General features: G+C 36.2%; 3 protein-coding genes across 3 annotated transcripts; 2 read left to right on the plus strand and 1 right to left on the minus strand.

The window, feature by feature from the left end:
• The first annotated feature begins 384 nt into the window (after positions 1-384).
• On the plus strand, positions 385-829 carry LOC128308322 (COP9 signalosome complex subunit 9). Its single transcript, XM_053045481.1, has 3 exons — positions 385-527; positions 594-666; positions 736-829. Exons 1-3 carry the CDS (start codon positions 459-461, stop codon positions 777-779), a joined length of 186 nt encoding a protein of 61 aa, XP_052901441.1. The 5' UTR covers positions 385-458; the 3' UTR covers positions 780-829.
• Positions 830-1,573: 744 nt separating this feature from the next.
• LOC128308308 (transcription factor Dp-1) lies at positions 1,574-7,998 on the minus strand. Its single transcript, XM_053045480.1, has 8 exons — positions 7,573-7,998; positions 6,238-6,452; positions 5,312-5,378; positions 5,165-5,232; positions 4,076-5,073; positions 3,904-3,986; positions 3,747-3,830; positions 1,574-3,665 (listed from the first exon to the last, which is right to left on the minus strand). The coding sequence occupies exons 1-8, from the start codon at positions 7,625-7,627 to the stop codon at positions 3,493-3,495; spliced, it is 1,743 nt and encodes a 580-aa protein (XP_052901440.1). The 5' UTR covers positions 7,628-7,998; the 3' UTR covers positions 1,574-3,492.
• A 4,619-nt stretch (positions 7,999-12,617) lies between these two features.
• Positions 12,618-14,906, plus strand: LOC128297372 (F-box/SPRY domain-containing protein 1). The gene is made up of 5 exons (XM_053033000.1): positions 12,618-13,082; positions 13,153-13,319; positions 13,381-13,487; positions 13,562-13,652; positions 13,717-14,906. The coding sequence occupies exons 1-5, from the start codon at positions 12,766-12,768 to the stop codon at positions 13,809-13,811; spliced, it is 777 nt and encodes a 258-aa protein (XP_052888960.1). The 5' UTR covers positions 12,618-12,765; the 3' UTR covers positions 13,812-14,906.
• The last annotated feature ends 867 nt before the right edge of the window (positions 14,907-15,773 follow it).

Genomic DNA, 15,773 nt, shown 5'->3' on the forward strand with positions numbered 1-15,773 from the left:
AACTTAGCTATCAAATTTCCAAAAACCGCGTGTCTCCGAATCCGCGTATCTCGGATTGCCTGTACATACATTTCGGAATTTCCATTAGGTTTAATGATCATAATGAGAATATGCCATAAGTATTGATATTTGTGGCAAGCTAAGTGAGCAAAATTCAAAAATTTTATTAATAATTACAGCATTTTCTTAACATATTTCCTGCGGTTGCTGTAGGTCATTATTTCATGGCCTCCATACTTCATATAATTTTGAATCACGGCCCTACGGTAATTAGTGCGATTTTTGACAAGGCGTTGAACGTGAAGGGAAGTGTCAGTTTCGCTCATGGCGGAGTTGAAAATGCTTATTGGAAAGCGTCATCGAAATGCTTTTTGGGCATGCGGTTATAGGTAAACACATTTCGAACGCAGTGCTGGTCATCAAAAGGATCTAGTGTATTTGTTTGCAGTAATATTAATATGAAGCCGATTGTAGTTGCAGACGAAATGTTTCCAGAAGGACCAGGGCCATTTATGGATCTGGAAGAGGTAAAATGTATATTTCAATTTGTTGAATAATTGCGCTTTGGTAATCGGCCGTGCTCTATTCTATAGGCAGGGGGATCGTCGGGCTTGTTAATGGATTTAGCGGCGAACGAGAAAGACGTGCATGCTGATTTTTTTAATGGTACGCTTATTGCTAAACACTCTATGCTAGGTATTTTGTTTTTCAAACATTCTTTTCATTATATTACAGAATTTGAAGATTTGTTCGATGAAGATGAAGAGGGACAAATGTAAATAATGTTCTTACGCTTACATTAAAGGCATAATTGCTTCTTATAAAAAGACGAATTGTGCTTAAAAATGGAACAATCAACTGTTTAAAAATGATGACAGCATTAAATTAATGTTAAGGTGATAAAAAGTATTCATGTTGCCATCATTCTAGGGGTGCATGAATAGTCAATCTTTATGCTAATGATAGTAAATCATTTGCTCGCTCACCAGCTCAACAGTTTCATGGTGCTGCTGTTTTCAATTATAGAATCTTTGGTCTGCCGACGTCATTTGTCTGACAGTTTCATGTGATCGCAGAGGCATTCAGAAGCGGTTCTGCATTTGTTGGGATCTTAAGAGGATTTGCGTGGGTGTTAAGGAGAGAAATAAAGTTCCTATGTCATGATTCGTCTGTAAAGTACATTGTTTTTTGTACCCCGCAGCCCTCCGTACTTACTAACGTGGCCTGCAGTGGAGAAAGACAACTACGTTAATTTATGAAAGTATTAACCTAAAAAAGTATCCTGAGATGTGTGCTAATTAATTAATACTTTGATTATAAAGAAAGAATTAGGATTCAGAATCTCGCATTTTCGGTGAGTTTCAATCTACCTTAAATTCCTTGAAGTTTATGAGCAATACTGAACCGTGTTGAAATTTGCGGGAAATTTAATATGAAGTAGCTTAGCAATTTCTAAGCATTCGTGATAAATAGCGGTATGTGTTAAGTCAGCTTTCGTTATTATTTTGATCACTTTATTTTTTACAATATAGAAAACCAGAAACTGATACGCTATTACGAGTTGACCGGTCTTTTTTTATATCGCAACAGGTTTCCAAACATTGTTTGGCAAAGCTTTCCTCTTCATTATATGTATCAGTTCCTTTTAGATCATAGGACAATCAAAAGCGGACTTCAAACTGGTTTAGAATGTGTTAGACATGATTTATTTATTCCTTGACTTATCTTATGTTACGACGTTCTTAAACGAATTATTCTATGCATGTGTATATCATGTTATATATCAATGCCTGATAATTTTAGCAACATTGAAATACAAAATCAATGAATCATTTTTTATCGCACATAGTCATTTTGTACAGCTTATGAAATCATATATTTTACAACAGTTAGCATAAGTGAACAATTAAATTCTAATAATTACTACTCTTATTTTATGTACTTGTACATATTCTTTGCCGCTTCGTCTTATACAATTTTTCAATGTTTCGTTTATCGGTTTCATATGTGATACTTCCGCCTTTGCATAACGCAATATGCTAGTCGGTTTTTTAATGTAATACAAAACTTATATATTTTAATGATTTTGTTAAGTCGTTTCCCTTGTTCAAAATGCATGTGTATTAGTCTATCATCCAGTCAGTGACAAAACTTTCACTAGCATGCGAAACGAAGCACTGCTAACTGAAGGGCTTGGCATAAAACAAAAGGAAGTGTAATTGTTTTGCCTGATGGAAGGTGGTAATTTTTATACTCTAGTCATAATCACCCAAAATAAAAAGAAATACTATTACGACTCTACAATAAACTACTATGTACTGGTAATTGAAATGCTGTGGGATGATGCTGTACGATTCGTTTTGCAATTTAGAATGAATATGTATGAATTTTGCATACCACAATGCTGTGCTCAGAATAATTGTATTTTGAAGATGGCCATAGACTGTATTGACATTGAACGTTGCACTTCGAGAGTACATCAACATTTCTTAAATTCATCATGTCTATTACCATTTATATTATAAAACCTCTGTTAACGTAAAATAATAACAAATATGCATTAAACAGATAAAATCAATATCGTATATTAATTCACATAAAGGATAACGTTATGTCCTACATAAGAAATGGTAATCCTCCCTTGATAAGATACAACATAAATATAGAATATTTCAAGTTAATCGAAATAGAAACATGGAAAATACAAAATTGAAATAAGTAATACAAGAATCATCTAGTCATTGTTACGAGACAGAACTATTATACTATCATTTGGAAAAATAAAAGGATGCTAATAGATGAATTGTTGCAGATAAAGTAAAAAGTTGTTTTCCTCTGCCGTAGAATCATCGTTGGGTAGTTTGTTGTGACAAACGGTTTTCATTTGTTTCATGTACTTTTTGGTGCATTCATAAAATGGCTATCTAAATCATGCGCACTTGCCACCCATGCAGCAATATACTATCCACAAGTTGTTAATAATTTCCAGTGCTTTCACAAATGGCGTAATAGAGGCACAGAAAAGAATACAAACCCCAACCAATACCCTGCGATCAATTCATTTCCATCTATATGTTCTCAATCATCAAGTTTTAGACCTTATCTTTTAAAATCAAAAACAAACAGTTGTAAAAAAACCGTTTTTGTGTATCAACTGACGATATTACTATCAATACAGCGTTGTATGTGTTCTTACTTTTTTGTATACAACAATGCAGATTTGTATACATTTTGAAAAAAATAAAATAAGTAAATTTAGGTTTATGATACCATGCGATCCTGATCGAGATATCGTATAATCATGTCTTAACTCTATACTTTCTCTAACAATAGAAAATACAAATTTGAATTTAACCGGTTTTGGAGAAACCAAACGATACTTACAAATAAAAATAGCCAAGATGGCCAATTTCTAGCTTATTCATGTCACATTTTCGTGTTTTAACATTAATGAAAAATTGAAAATTGTTATCATTTTTTCGAAGAACCAAGTTAGTCATCCTCGTCATCTTCGAATTTCATATCATCATCGAGCATGTCGTTCGTTGTATCATTGAAGCCGAGCATGTCCTGAGTAGATAAACTGTCGTCATTGTCTGGACCGTTGTATAATGAGCTCATTTCCCAGTCATCCATTTCGTCGTGCTCGAACCCGAGACCATACGCTGCAATAAAAAAAAACAAATTGAAGTAAGTAACCATGAGATAAATTGTTTTCAATTTCAATATACTTCACTGCAACATACCGTCTATATATTTCTCTACCGATTTTGGAACCATCGATTTTATCTTTTTGAGATCTGCTTCTGAGTACTGTCCCTTTTCCAAACCTAAAAATCGTTAAACGATCGTAAGTTTCCAATATTGATAATTTACACACGCATGAGTTGATAATATGTATACCTAATGATAATCCAATACGTTTTAATATTTGCACATCATCGTGAATCTCGAAGGAGTCTTCGAATTTGAAAGAATATTCCGATCTATGAGAAAAAAATAACAATTACATCATTATTATAAATTATTTTATATATCACCATTCCACCATCAACCCCGATTGATTGCAACTTACTTGTCATTCGAAATGTTGCAATTAATATTGTTTTTTCGGTCGGTATTTACAATAATAAATGGCAACTGCACTGCAGAACTGGGATTGGGCACCAAACCACGTTCCTCGTTTGATTTATTCCGTGCGATTAATGACTTCAGCGCAACATGTTGCTGCACCAGATCAAGAAGTTGTTGCTGTTTTAGTTCAATCCTGCGACGGGCTTTTTCATTTTCCTTTTCTAACTCTTCACATTCATGCAGTGTGTTGCTCGTTGGTAAACCATGCCAACGGATTTCCTTCTTTTCCTTAGATATGATTTTCATCGCCATTAATACATTCAGAGCATCGTATACGCGCCGTCTAATATTTTTCTGATCATATGTTGCTGGATCCACACCTGGGTGATGGTTCTGGGTTTCCTCTGCGACTAATTCATTGGCTACCTCATTGTAAGTCGTAGTGCCTTTGGCTTTCACCTTCTCACATACCTTCATTGAAAAATGTCGTAGACCACGGCCTGCTTTGTCTGTTTTCTGACGACGAGACGCAGGCGTATGTATCTGGGTCGAGGAAGTTTTTTTGCTGTATGAATGCAATTGCTGCTGTGAATGCTCTTTATTGTTATGATTCGATTGTAACGTTTTTACCACCACAGGCACAGCAGACGTACAAGAAACTTGCTGGGGAAAGGATGTGCCATCACTGCCGCTTGCATTGTAACTTTTGGTAACAGTTCCGTTGCTGATGCCTTTATTCTCAACCGAAACTATTTCACTGATTGTATTTGACGAATTGTTCATAACTGATGGAGTTTTGCTGTTATACCGACCATTGTTAAGTGATGGTTTTGTCATTACCGAAGTAGATGGAATTGCATTAGTGGTGGCAACACCTAACGTTTTAGCAAAAGTTACATTATTCGCTGAAACTGCCGTTACACCAGAATTGCTAGCTGGAGAAGAAAATGTTAAATTTCTACTGACGGAATGCGGTGAAGTCGTCGAGATAACCTTATACTAAAAAGATAAAACATGGAAGCATTATTAGTAGCTCACAACCCGTTTTTATATTTTGCATAAAAAAAAATACGACAAATAGAATGCTTACCAATTTTGGTGAAATAACAACTTTTCCATTCACGTTCTTGTTAGATGCCGAAGTGGGAAGAAACAGTTCTGTTAATTAATAGAAAAACGATAATCAGTATTTTGTAACAATGTGTATGTGTATGTGTAACAAAGAAAAATATCTTACTGTGCTTGGCAATCGGAATTATTTTTTGTCCGGGAGAAAGTTTACGCACCACAGGCATTGTAAAACTCTGTAAATAATCGAGGTAAATCAAAATTTGTATTGATGTTGTGTTTGCTAGTTTAATTGATAATTATTAGTAGATTCTTCGAATTTTCAAGGCTGCAATACGTTTTACAAAAGTTTAAGGAAACCCCGAATATTAACTGCAAAGATTTACTTAATATTTTATTATTTTTATTTTTTTATATTATAACAGAAATAAAGCAAAAACAAATAAGTTACAACAATTAGTTGCAGACGAGACTAAAAATAGCGATTACACACCATTTGCTCATGTCTACTTATTTTGTATGCGTAAAAAAACACGAGCAGGCCTTATTGTTATTTTTTTTGTGATAAATTTAATGAACCACATAGGAAAAACGATCGTTTTCAATGTTACACTGTTTTTTCTTGTTTTTTTATGATAATGTATTGCGATCTATTCTATTGCATTTACTTGGGAAGGTATAAACATATAATTTTTCCATATAATATAATATAACCGTCTGTTACGTGCATTGGATTCGACAGTCGACAAGACAGTCCACCAAAGCGTATAAAATTTTCTAAATTTCAATTAGTCAAATATGACTTTTTTTAATTAATTCTAATATTACATACAGATCGAAAACATTCCTTGTCCTTGTTCCTTGACTATTGGATATAATAAGGTATTTTGATAGTAAATCATTAAGAAATCAATTGCTCTAGTCTTTTAACATTCATAAGATTATCTAAAAACGATAGTACTTGTTGCGAAATTGTCTATGTCAATTGAATGATAAGCCGATTTTAAACAATACTCAGAACATAACCATACTCGTGGCAAATTATCCTTTTTGTTAGAATATATACCAGCTATTATATAAACTTTTATCTCATACCTGGGCACCAACAACTGTCGGGGTATTGGCAGTGCTGACTGTTCCTACAATTCCGACATTTTCCGAAGTGATGCCCACTACATCCTGCCCATTGTTTGCCATACCGGTGATGTTTATATCCTTTGTAACGATGGTTTTCATAGTGGTCATTCCGGCGGGTAATGGTGTACGCGCACCTGTTGTTGTGTTTAATACATGAAAAATTTGCGTTTGACCTATGACAAGAAAATCAGTAATTGTATATCAGTTACACGTAAATACTCGTATTTTCAAGAATGTTGATCATAGTAGTAACAACTATGGCTGCAGGCAGCAGTTCAGAAATAATAGAGTGTATTCAAAAATCAAAAGTGTACAAATATAATAAATGACCACGAACATGTAGTCAACTCGTTTTTTTTTTTGCTTATTTAACCCCAATAAGCAAACAATGTACACTCATTGTACACATTTTTCAATCTTCGAAGGTTATCTCGAAAAAAATGATCAGAAAAAAAATCAATCAACAGAATCTTGACATTGCATTATTATTGTGAATCTACTTCATTAATTTAATTTCTATTATGACGGCAATGCCGTATTTTCAATCTACTTCATTTGTTGTTGATTTTTTTTTATTTTTTCTGCATTTTTTGAATAAAGCTGTAGATAAAACTGTCATAAGAATAATGATCAAGTTTTACGCATACGTATGATACTGTCTATTATTTCATTATACTGTAATAGAAAGCATAAATTTCACATTAATGAACCAATGGACAAAAAAACATTATGGATAAGTAATTTTAACACTATTGTTTATTTAACTTTTATGTGCCCCAGCGGCTGCTCTCGGGCAAGGAACATTGAAAATGATAATTATATCAAATTTATGATCAATTGCAATGCATGTGCTCTCCTTATCGTTCGATAATTAAACATTAAGTTTAAAATACAGTATTCTGCATGAACTAGCATAATGTTATTTGTTTTCTACTTTTGCTATGAACTTTTCGCTGAATGATGATAAATCGATAAAAAATTTCTCGCAGCTTTGATTATGATGAAGACAATTGTTTTCTCTCGCAATTCTTTCTTAATTGTTATAGACTCTCGATTAAAGCGGCAGAAGTTCAAGGACATTGTGCTCAAAATTGAAAAAAGTTTTCGTAGGTTTTCTTTGCATACACTTCGCCGCTTCTCGGGCGTGTATAGTGGAATATTACAGGATATGAAACCTTTGTTTAACGATGGATTACATTGACGACATTTAACAGGTAAATTAAAAATCGTTGAAAATATTGCTGCTCTGAGTGGGGTGAAGACACTGATACGGATAACATTTGTAAAACATACCTTGCTTTGGATCCTGTAACAAAAAATTAACCGGTTTGGTCTGCTGAGCCATCATGCACTACGACCCAATTCCTACAGTCCAGACGAAGCACTGTAGGTTGGTATATTAGCTTCAAATTATAGGTATCGTAACTAGTAACTCAGCGCTCACTGATAAACGTTGAGTTTTGGAAAATTTTTCTCGTTAAAATATGCGCCTCAACAACGACGAATACCTCACTTCAAAATGGCGATTCGCGACAGTCTCACTGCAAGCTAAGCGGGTCAGTTTTCGTAGCTGCGTGGACAATCTGGTTCGCACACGATTATTGTAATTTTAGCACTAGTAGAAAGAAGACGCTTTCAGCAATCGTTTGATTCAATTTGCGATATGATTCGTAAAACATGCGATTCCCCAGAACTTCACAAAAAACCACCTCCTTATGCAAAAATGTCCGCACAACGATGCCAGAAGCACCGAGTTCGGCGGGTTTTCAGTTTCGATGTTTCATCTTCGCTTTGGCAACAATGGGCTAGCTGTGCGTTCTCCGTGACACCGAATTGACATTTAGTGAAATGAAAATCATTAAAACTATGCGTGAAACGTAGAAAAAGAATGTCATCACTACTATCTGAATTATTCATGAGATTAACATTCGTACAGCATAAAAAATATTCAAATAACTATTACCAACAAAATAATTAACCTGAAAATTTTAACTTGATGAGAATGACATCCCAGCATGCAAAAGACAGCCGGACGGGCTAACATTGTCGATTTACGCTACAGAGTCGAAGAGTGCTCGTTTTTTTAAGGCATTTTACTGCATTATGGTCAGCAATTTTATCTGATATGACTTTAAGAAGATTTTACCTAATTTTACAAACACGTTTTATTAGCATTCAGACGATTTTTCAACATTTTGCAAGTTTTAGCCCACCTTCGGGGGCATTGCTATTGTTGATGTTGGTACCTTGGGCAGCATATTGGGTGTCACACCATCATCAAGAAGAAGAAGAAGAAGCACACGTAAACAACACGAGTGAAGCCGCTGCAGAAACGAACGAGTTTCATCTGCAATTATATAAAATGCAGTTGTTTACATGCAGAAAATAACAATGAGGAGTCTTCTGCATCTGCTACCATAGCAAAAAAACCTTATTCGCACATTTATCACCGTCATGTTCGTGCAACCGGTACCACCGTCATGATCATGCTGCCGGCAGAACCAAAGGAATGAAAGAAATGAACGTGCTTTTTTACCATGATTCAGGTCCATCTTGTACTAGAAGAGGGTCCTTAACCTTTAGATGATCCTTTTACATCGCACAACAGCTCCAGTGCCATCTCACAGTGGTTAAAATGGGTTACAATTTTCATCACCGCATCCGACCTATGAATGTGCATGTGATATTTTTTGTCGTGAAAGTTAAATTATTATCGCACGTTTGGTTGCAAGCAGAACTCTTGTTACATTATATTTGCCCCTCTGATGTATTCACAATAGTTTACGCTACGATCACACGAAAACAAGACGAGACAAACTCATGACGGTTTGATGACGGTAATGATGATGCTGTTCCACTGGAATCAGTGTCCGAAAATGCATGTAAAATAGAGACTATTTATACCTTCATTAAATTCAGGAAACACTTTTCGCTGAGGCCGAGGCTTCAACGAAACCAAAATACATACCGACCTTTAACTGCACCATCAATTTGGTGCATCTAGTGCAAATTCATGACGAAGACATACACAGCAGTGCATATTTCGCTTGACTCCATCATGGGTGCTTTTATAGCCCTATATTAGCCCCCAATTCAACACAGACGTAAAAGACAAATACATAACACATTAGAGATTCAAACACATACAATACGAGTTCGATTCTAAATATAGACAGTAAAATGATTGGGGGATGCATAGAAGAAAAAAAGAACTGGTAGGGAATGATGAGAGAGGGGAGAGGGATGGAGCTGAAAATTTTGTTTTTGGCAGCGTTGCCAATTTTTTGGCTACTGCAAATGTCAAAACCTGCCTTAGCCATCGTTATTCGGGCGCCCGAAGGTACCAATTTCGGGCGCCCTGCGGGAGCATTTTCGGGCGCCCTTTCGTGTGACGTTTGGAGCTTGGGATCTAACACTATAAACGACACCAAATTTATTTTGACAGCACCAGCTGACAAAAAAGTGAAAATCCTCAAGGTGTATAGCATGGATTTTAACCAAATTTTATTGAAACGGCTGGTGCACTATCTATTATTAAATTGATTCATTCTTATTATTCGATTATTTTTTTCATTAGAACATTGCCATACTGCTAAAGCCATCACTATGTGTAGGTGGTTAAAAAATTACGGAATACAAAACGAATATTGAATTATGTACACCAAATATCGATTTCAGTCAATACCCAAATTACGCGGTTCTCGACAGGGATTCGCAGATACATGAGTTTTTCAAATATGACAATGCGCGGAATTTGGTATGTGGAATTCAATTTTATATTTTCAAATTCAAATAAATTTTTTATTCTTTACATTACATTATTATAAAAAATAATCTTCATAGCATTCTGATGAAATTCTCGTAAAGCATATAAAAAACAATTTTTAATTTGCTTCATAGCGTGGAAATAGGTATTTGACCCGTTAATACGACATTTAAACGATGTTTTTTAGAAACTCGAGATACGCGGATTTCTCTGGAACGCATTTTCCGCGTATCTCGGGTGTCGACCGTAATTTTAAGCTACACATAGAAAGTCCTAAAACAACACAAACGCAATGTTAATGCAAATCCAACGGATGATATCAGGCCGTTCGAAACGGTTTGGCCATGTAGCTGCCCAGCTTAAATTTTCTATAAAAACTAAAAACAACGGCCAGACACGATAGAAAGGTCTGGGACAATCAAACTACACTCACAGTTTAACAAGTGGCACAGTCTGTCGCCTGCTGGCAAATCCATACAATAATCGGTCTGATGCGATTTGACACGGTTTGCAGCAGGTTTCTCGTTTTCCCTTACTAACGATCATGTCTGGCAGAGTAAGAAAGCATGAAGATTTGGCAAGCTGGGCTGTTTGGCAGACAGACGACAAAAAGCTTGGCTTGGAGTCGGTCAGTGCTGACTACCCCGTTCATCTACACCTAGCTTCCCAACCTGCAATTGGACTCCTCCCAACCATTTTTTACTCGAATCTCTCGTTCTAGCCTACATGCGACGCGAGATAAAAAACGAACACACGCGTGATACACACGCAAAATCACGGTATGTCCTTCATCGCGCGTATACGGACATCGCAATATACCAACACATTCAAAGCGACCGACCGACAACGCTTGTGTCGATAGGTACCTGTGTGTCGTGTAGGTCAAGTTTCCTCGAATCGGAGTCGAATTTCATTAATAGCGTCTAACCCGCTGGTCTATGAAAAGCGTTCAAAGCGTGTATGTTAAGGATCCTGGGCTTCGAAGCCGACATATTCAACCTCTCATTCAAAGCGTCCAACCGACAACACGTGTGTCGATTTCTGCATTTAACCGTACTTAAATTATTATTTATGTTTAAACCATCGGTTGTAAAGTATTGGCAACACTTTAACCTAACAATTGGTACACTTTCTCCTAAGATATTTTGAAAGTCTGAAGAAAACATATTCAATGTTTACACACGGAGGTATTAAATAATAGCAGGAAAAGTTTAAGTGATAGATACATACAATGTTCTACAAGGTGGTTAAGAATAAGAAATCTAGTTTTTCTATAAATATCAGTGGAGTTTTTGCTATAATTTTCACAGATTTTTAAGAATAGAAAAGTAGCGGAGATAGATAAAAATGATGTTCTACAAAACTGCAAAGAACAAAATAATACAGGCAGTCCCCGAGATACGCGGATCCTCTTATACGCGGATTCGGAGATACGCGGTTTTTGGAAATTTGACAGCTGAGCTAGTTTATTGCACAAAATTTAAGGAAAATGGTGAAAAATTGGTCGAAAATATCTTTTATGTCACATAAAACATTTGTTTTTAGCTTATTTTAATGTAACCTTTCTAAAAATCGCCTGATCCGTTGCATAAATCAAATGCAGAGAAGGAAGTCGACTCTGTGACTTTGAGGTATAAACGAAATTGCACCAGGATTCGACTTACGCGGAAATTCGAGTCACGCGGATTTTTCCCGGGTTATAGCGGTCCGCTATAATAGCGTATCTCGCGGACTGCCTGTATATCTTTTTATGTTATTTGCAAAGTTTTAAAAAATACACAAAAAATCATTACTATTCAATGAACAAATATTTCAAAATGCCTAGTTTGTACGTGAACCAAGCTACTCGTGCAACCCTGAAGGATGTACCTATTGCTGCTGCCGATTGTGCTCGACCGATTCAATCCAATTTTCACTTTCACTACAGCACTATCGGCAAGCAAGTAGTATGAGAAAAAAGTTCTGAAAGAGCCATTCTCTGATAACGGCTCTCACGAGGGAGCCAGAGATTGATTCTTACACCCCAGCCCCCTTTTTTGCATAGAATTATATTTTTGCTATGACCCGACGCAGACCCACACTCTGCAAAAGCTGCTGGGCGACTGAAGCGGGCGTGGTTACGCGGGGCATCGTGGTTATAAATATAACATCTCGATGAGAGTGTGTGCGTGAAGGTCAAATTCGTCTCCCTGTCGGTGCTCTACTCGTAGGTTAAATTGATCCAAAACATGACTACGAGCACATAAGAAATTTGACCGAATTGTATGACTGGGTTTTATCCCAGGTACGATTGCCAACGCACCTTGCTTTTACCATGAGACTAGGTAAGCTAGATGTTTCTCATTATTTGTCGGGTGTCTAATGAAATGAACGACATTATATTATTTATCTACTGTAAATGCGGCCTAATAGATGATTTCGAGCTTAATATTACTAGCACCGAAGTTAAAATGTAGACCGGGTTTTATTTTAATATTCTCAGTGCTGAAGCGTGACCTAATCGGCAACCATTGTGCATGAATGACATTTTCTGGATAATTTTCCATGTCAAAACAAGCTAGGAAAGAAAAAATACTCCCGGTTGCCTCGGTAAATGGTGTCTCTGATTTGCTCCAATAATTGTACAAATACTGTTTACGGTGGCGGTCTTTACTATACATTAGTTGGTCCCGAAAATCTGGAGTGCACTGGTTGTACATCCATTGCTGTACACGAATGCGATGGATGAAGATCTGATCGAATATGCCCCTAATATTCCGGACAATGTGTTGGAGCTAATATTCTCCTATTTGAAGCTACAGGATTTACGGAACTGCGCTTTGGTTTGCAAAAATTGGTATCGCTTTTTGTGTGATGAAAACAATGAAGTTTGGCGGGCGCAATGTTTGCAAAAAGTTCCAACAGAAGCGTTCAAAAACGATCTTTTGTCGGTAGTGCCATCGTACAAAGCAAAGCTTAGGGCATTTTTCCATGCATGGAATCCTTTCGATTGTAGTCGTCATGTGTATATTAAACCAAATGGATTCACTCTTCACAGGTAAAGGTGGCAAACATTTAGCGAATTGTACGGCTTTCGCCCCGAATGATGAACATTTTTTGTTACTCAGGAATCCTGTGGCACAGAGTACCGATGGATCCAGGGGAAAAATTGGGTTCAAACACGGTAGACATGCCTGGGAAGTACGATGGGAAGGTCCTCTTGGAACGGTAGCGGTCGTTGGAATTGCAACCAAAGATGCGGCAATTCAATGTCATGGATATTATGCTCTGCTTGGTAAGAGGATTTGGAAATAGGATGAAATATTTTAAATGATCTTACTGTTTTTTAATCATAGGTGCTGATGATCAAAGTTGGGGTTGGAATCTGGTAGATAACCTATTACTGCACAATGGGGATGCGCATGGAATATATCCTCTGCTGAATAATGCCCCAAAGTATAAGGTATGTACAGTATGACAAATAGCTATATGTAATGTATATAATTAGGGTATTTTATGTTCAAAAATCTTTAATAGGTAGGAGAAAGAATTCGAGTTATTCTAGACTGCGATGACAATACATTGTCATTTGAAAAGAATTATGAATTTCTGGGAGTAGCTTTTACAGGTAATTGACTTATATTTGACAATGAAGGAATGTGTAATAACTTAGGTCTTTAATCCATGAACAGATTTACCTGATAAAATGTACTATCCAACTGTGGCCGCAGTGTATGGAAACACGGAAATTTCGATGGTGTACTTAGGCCCTCCATTGGACGGGTAGACTGGCTTAGTTGAAACAAAACAAAAGCTGTGTTGGGAATTTTTTTCAAGAAAGTTTATATGGGGTCTGAGCTTACTCATAACTCTTATCCGCATAATACCTCTTACTCAAGAACAATCTGCCTTTAGTCGCCACTCGCACCGTAATAGAGCAACGTTTTATTTATTATTATTATGTGTTAGTCATATAACAGTTCTGTTTAATGTGAAAAGTATTGTTGACAGATAGGATGGATGTAATTTCTATTGTAACTTGACCAAAGCAAATAGCAAAAATTCACAAGAATAATTTTTGTTTAGTCGCCGCTCGCACAGTACTAGGACAATTTATATTTTCTTATTTTTTAAACAATCTGTTAGTAACGTAACAATTCCGTTTAATGTGAAAAATATTTTGTAGACGGGTATGATGGATTCGAATATCTATCATATCCACAGATTTAAATGTTTGAACTTGACCAAAGCAAAAATACTACAGTTCCCGAGATATGCGATTCCTCTTATACGCGGTTTCAGAGATCTACGGTTTTTGTAATTTTACAGTCTATGGTACAAAACATTAGCAAAAAGATGAAAAATTATTCCAAAATATCATCCTTTGCCATAAAAAACTTGTTTAAAGTTTATCTTAATGTATTTTTTAAAAAAATCACCTGATTTGCTGAATAAATTAAATGCAGAGAAGTAAGTCTACTATGTAACTTTGAAGTATAAACTATTTTACTCGCGGATACGACTTACGTTGGAATATGAGATACGCAGATTTTCCCGGGTTATAGCGGTCCGCTATAATAGCGTATCTCGGGGACTGCCTGTACATATATTTCTTCTGTAAATGATGCGAGTTTTTTTTATTTAAATCAATATATTTAATTTACAGAACATTCCTACGCTTAAGTAAGAACTAAGTTGTTTATTTTTGTGTAGGTAATTATTTATTCAAGCAATACTCATGGCAGGCAATTATTAATTGATAGATTTGTTAAAGTTTTTATTTAATGTATTATTTTGCATTCTTAGTTGAGGCGTATAGTTGACATAAGCATTCCATGTATAAATTGATTGCGACATAGATAAATAAATTGGAGGACAAGCATTTGACGTTTTTCGATACATATCTAATTTGAGGCAAATGCATATTTATCAAACACGTCTATGTTCATTCAAGCAACTCATCACTAATCAAGCATGTTCCGAACTGTAATTATAATAGTTTGGTGATTCAATTGTAAAGTAAAAAACGGAAAGGAGTTCAACTGGTTGAGCTGGCCAATGGTTCCTTTTAATGAATTTTTCTGAACGTTCTATATTTAAATTAACTTTCGAAGTTCAATCACTATTGTCTAATCTTATTGATTTAATTTTGTAAGCGTTCTGCATTTGTAAAATTAACTATACAAAAAGTTTCGCGTCGTTTCACGCGCTTAGCCACCATCGTGGCAGGGTGAGACAATTGTTTATTTTATATCGCATGTAACAGATGTTTTTCGGCTGCGCCCTAACAAGATTAAGGTTACCGCAAAAGACCGGGCACAAGCCAGCGTCGTTGCGGCTTACCCAAAGTATACGGAGCACTACCGAGTTTACATTCCCAGTAGTCTGGTAGAGGTTACCGGCGTAATGGAAAATTTTGATTACCCATAGGAAGATCTGGTGAAGCTAGGGTAAGGAACATTTGCATTCCCTGATACGCCCAAAGTAAAAATTCTGGAGGCGAAAAAGCTCTTCAGAGCTGCCAATCATAGCGTCACGTGACCAGTAAACATGTTAATCCCTCTCCTGTGAATCCAATACGAAACACTAATCCTTCCATTCCTGATCCACTACTTTCTAGGAAACAGTCCAAGAAAAAGTGATCTCCTCGGACTAAGGTTCCTGAAGAGAACTTGGCTGTCTCTAAGGAGCCTAAAAGCTTCCCAAGGATACTCTCCCCATCCTTAACCGAGATATTTCAATGCCTCCT

This window comes from Anopheles moucheti, chromosome 2 (genome assembly GCF_943734755.1).
Source record: "Anopheles moucheti chromosome 2, idAnoMoucSN_F20_07, whole genome shotgun sequence".
NCBI classification, from domain to species: Eukaryota; Metazoa; Arthropoda; class Insecta; order Diptera; family Culicidae; genus Anopheles; species Anopheles moucheti.

Coding starts and splice junctions, on each gene's coding strand:
- LOC128308322 (XM_053045481.1), top strand. CDS start 459: ATGAAGCCGATTGTAGTTGCAGACGAAATGTTTCCAGAAGGACCAGGG. Junction 528..593: donor CATTTATGGATCTGGAAGAG/GTAAAATGTATA, acceptor TCTATTCTATAG/GCAGGGGGATCGTCGGGCTT. Junction 667..735: donor GCATGCTGATTTTTTTAATG/GTACGCTTATTG, acceptor ATTATATTACAG/AATTTGAAGATTTGTTCGAT.
- LOC128308308 (XM_053045480.1), bottom strand. CDS start 7,627: ATGATGGCTCAGCAGACCAAACCGGTTAATTTTTTGTTACAGGATCCA. Junction 5,233..5,311: donor AATTCCGATTGCCAAGCACA/GTAAGATATTTT, acceptor ATTAATTAACAG/AACTGTTTCTTCCCACTTCG. Junction 3,666..3,746: donor GGTAGAGAAATATATAGACG/GTATGTTGCAGT, acceptor TTTTTATTGCAG/CGTATGGTCTCGGGTTCGAG.
- LOC128297372 (XM_053033000.1), top strand. CDS start 12,766: ATGGATGAAGATCTGATCGAATATGCCCCTAATATTCCGGACAATGTG. Junction 13,083..13,152: donor AATGGATTCACTCTTCACAG/GTAAAGGTGGCA, acceptor TTTGTTACTCAG/GAATCCTGTGGCACAGAGTA. Junction 13,488..13,561: donor ATAATGCCCCAAAGTATAAG/GTATGTACAGTA, acceptor AATCTTTAATAG/GTAGGAGAAAGAATTCGAGT.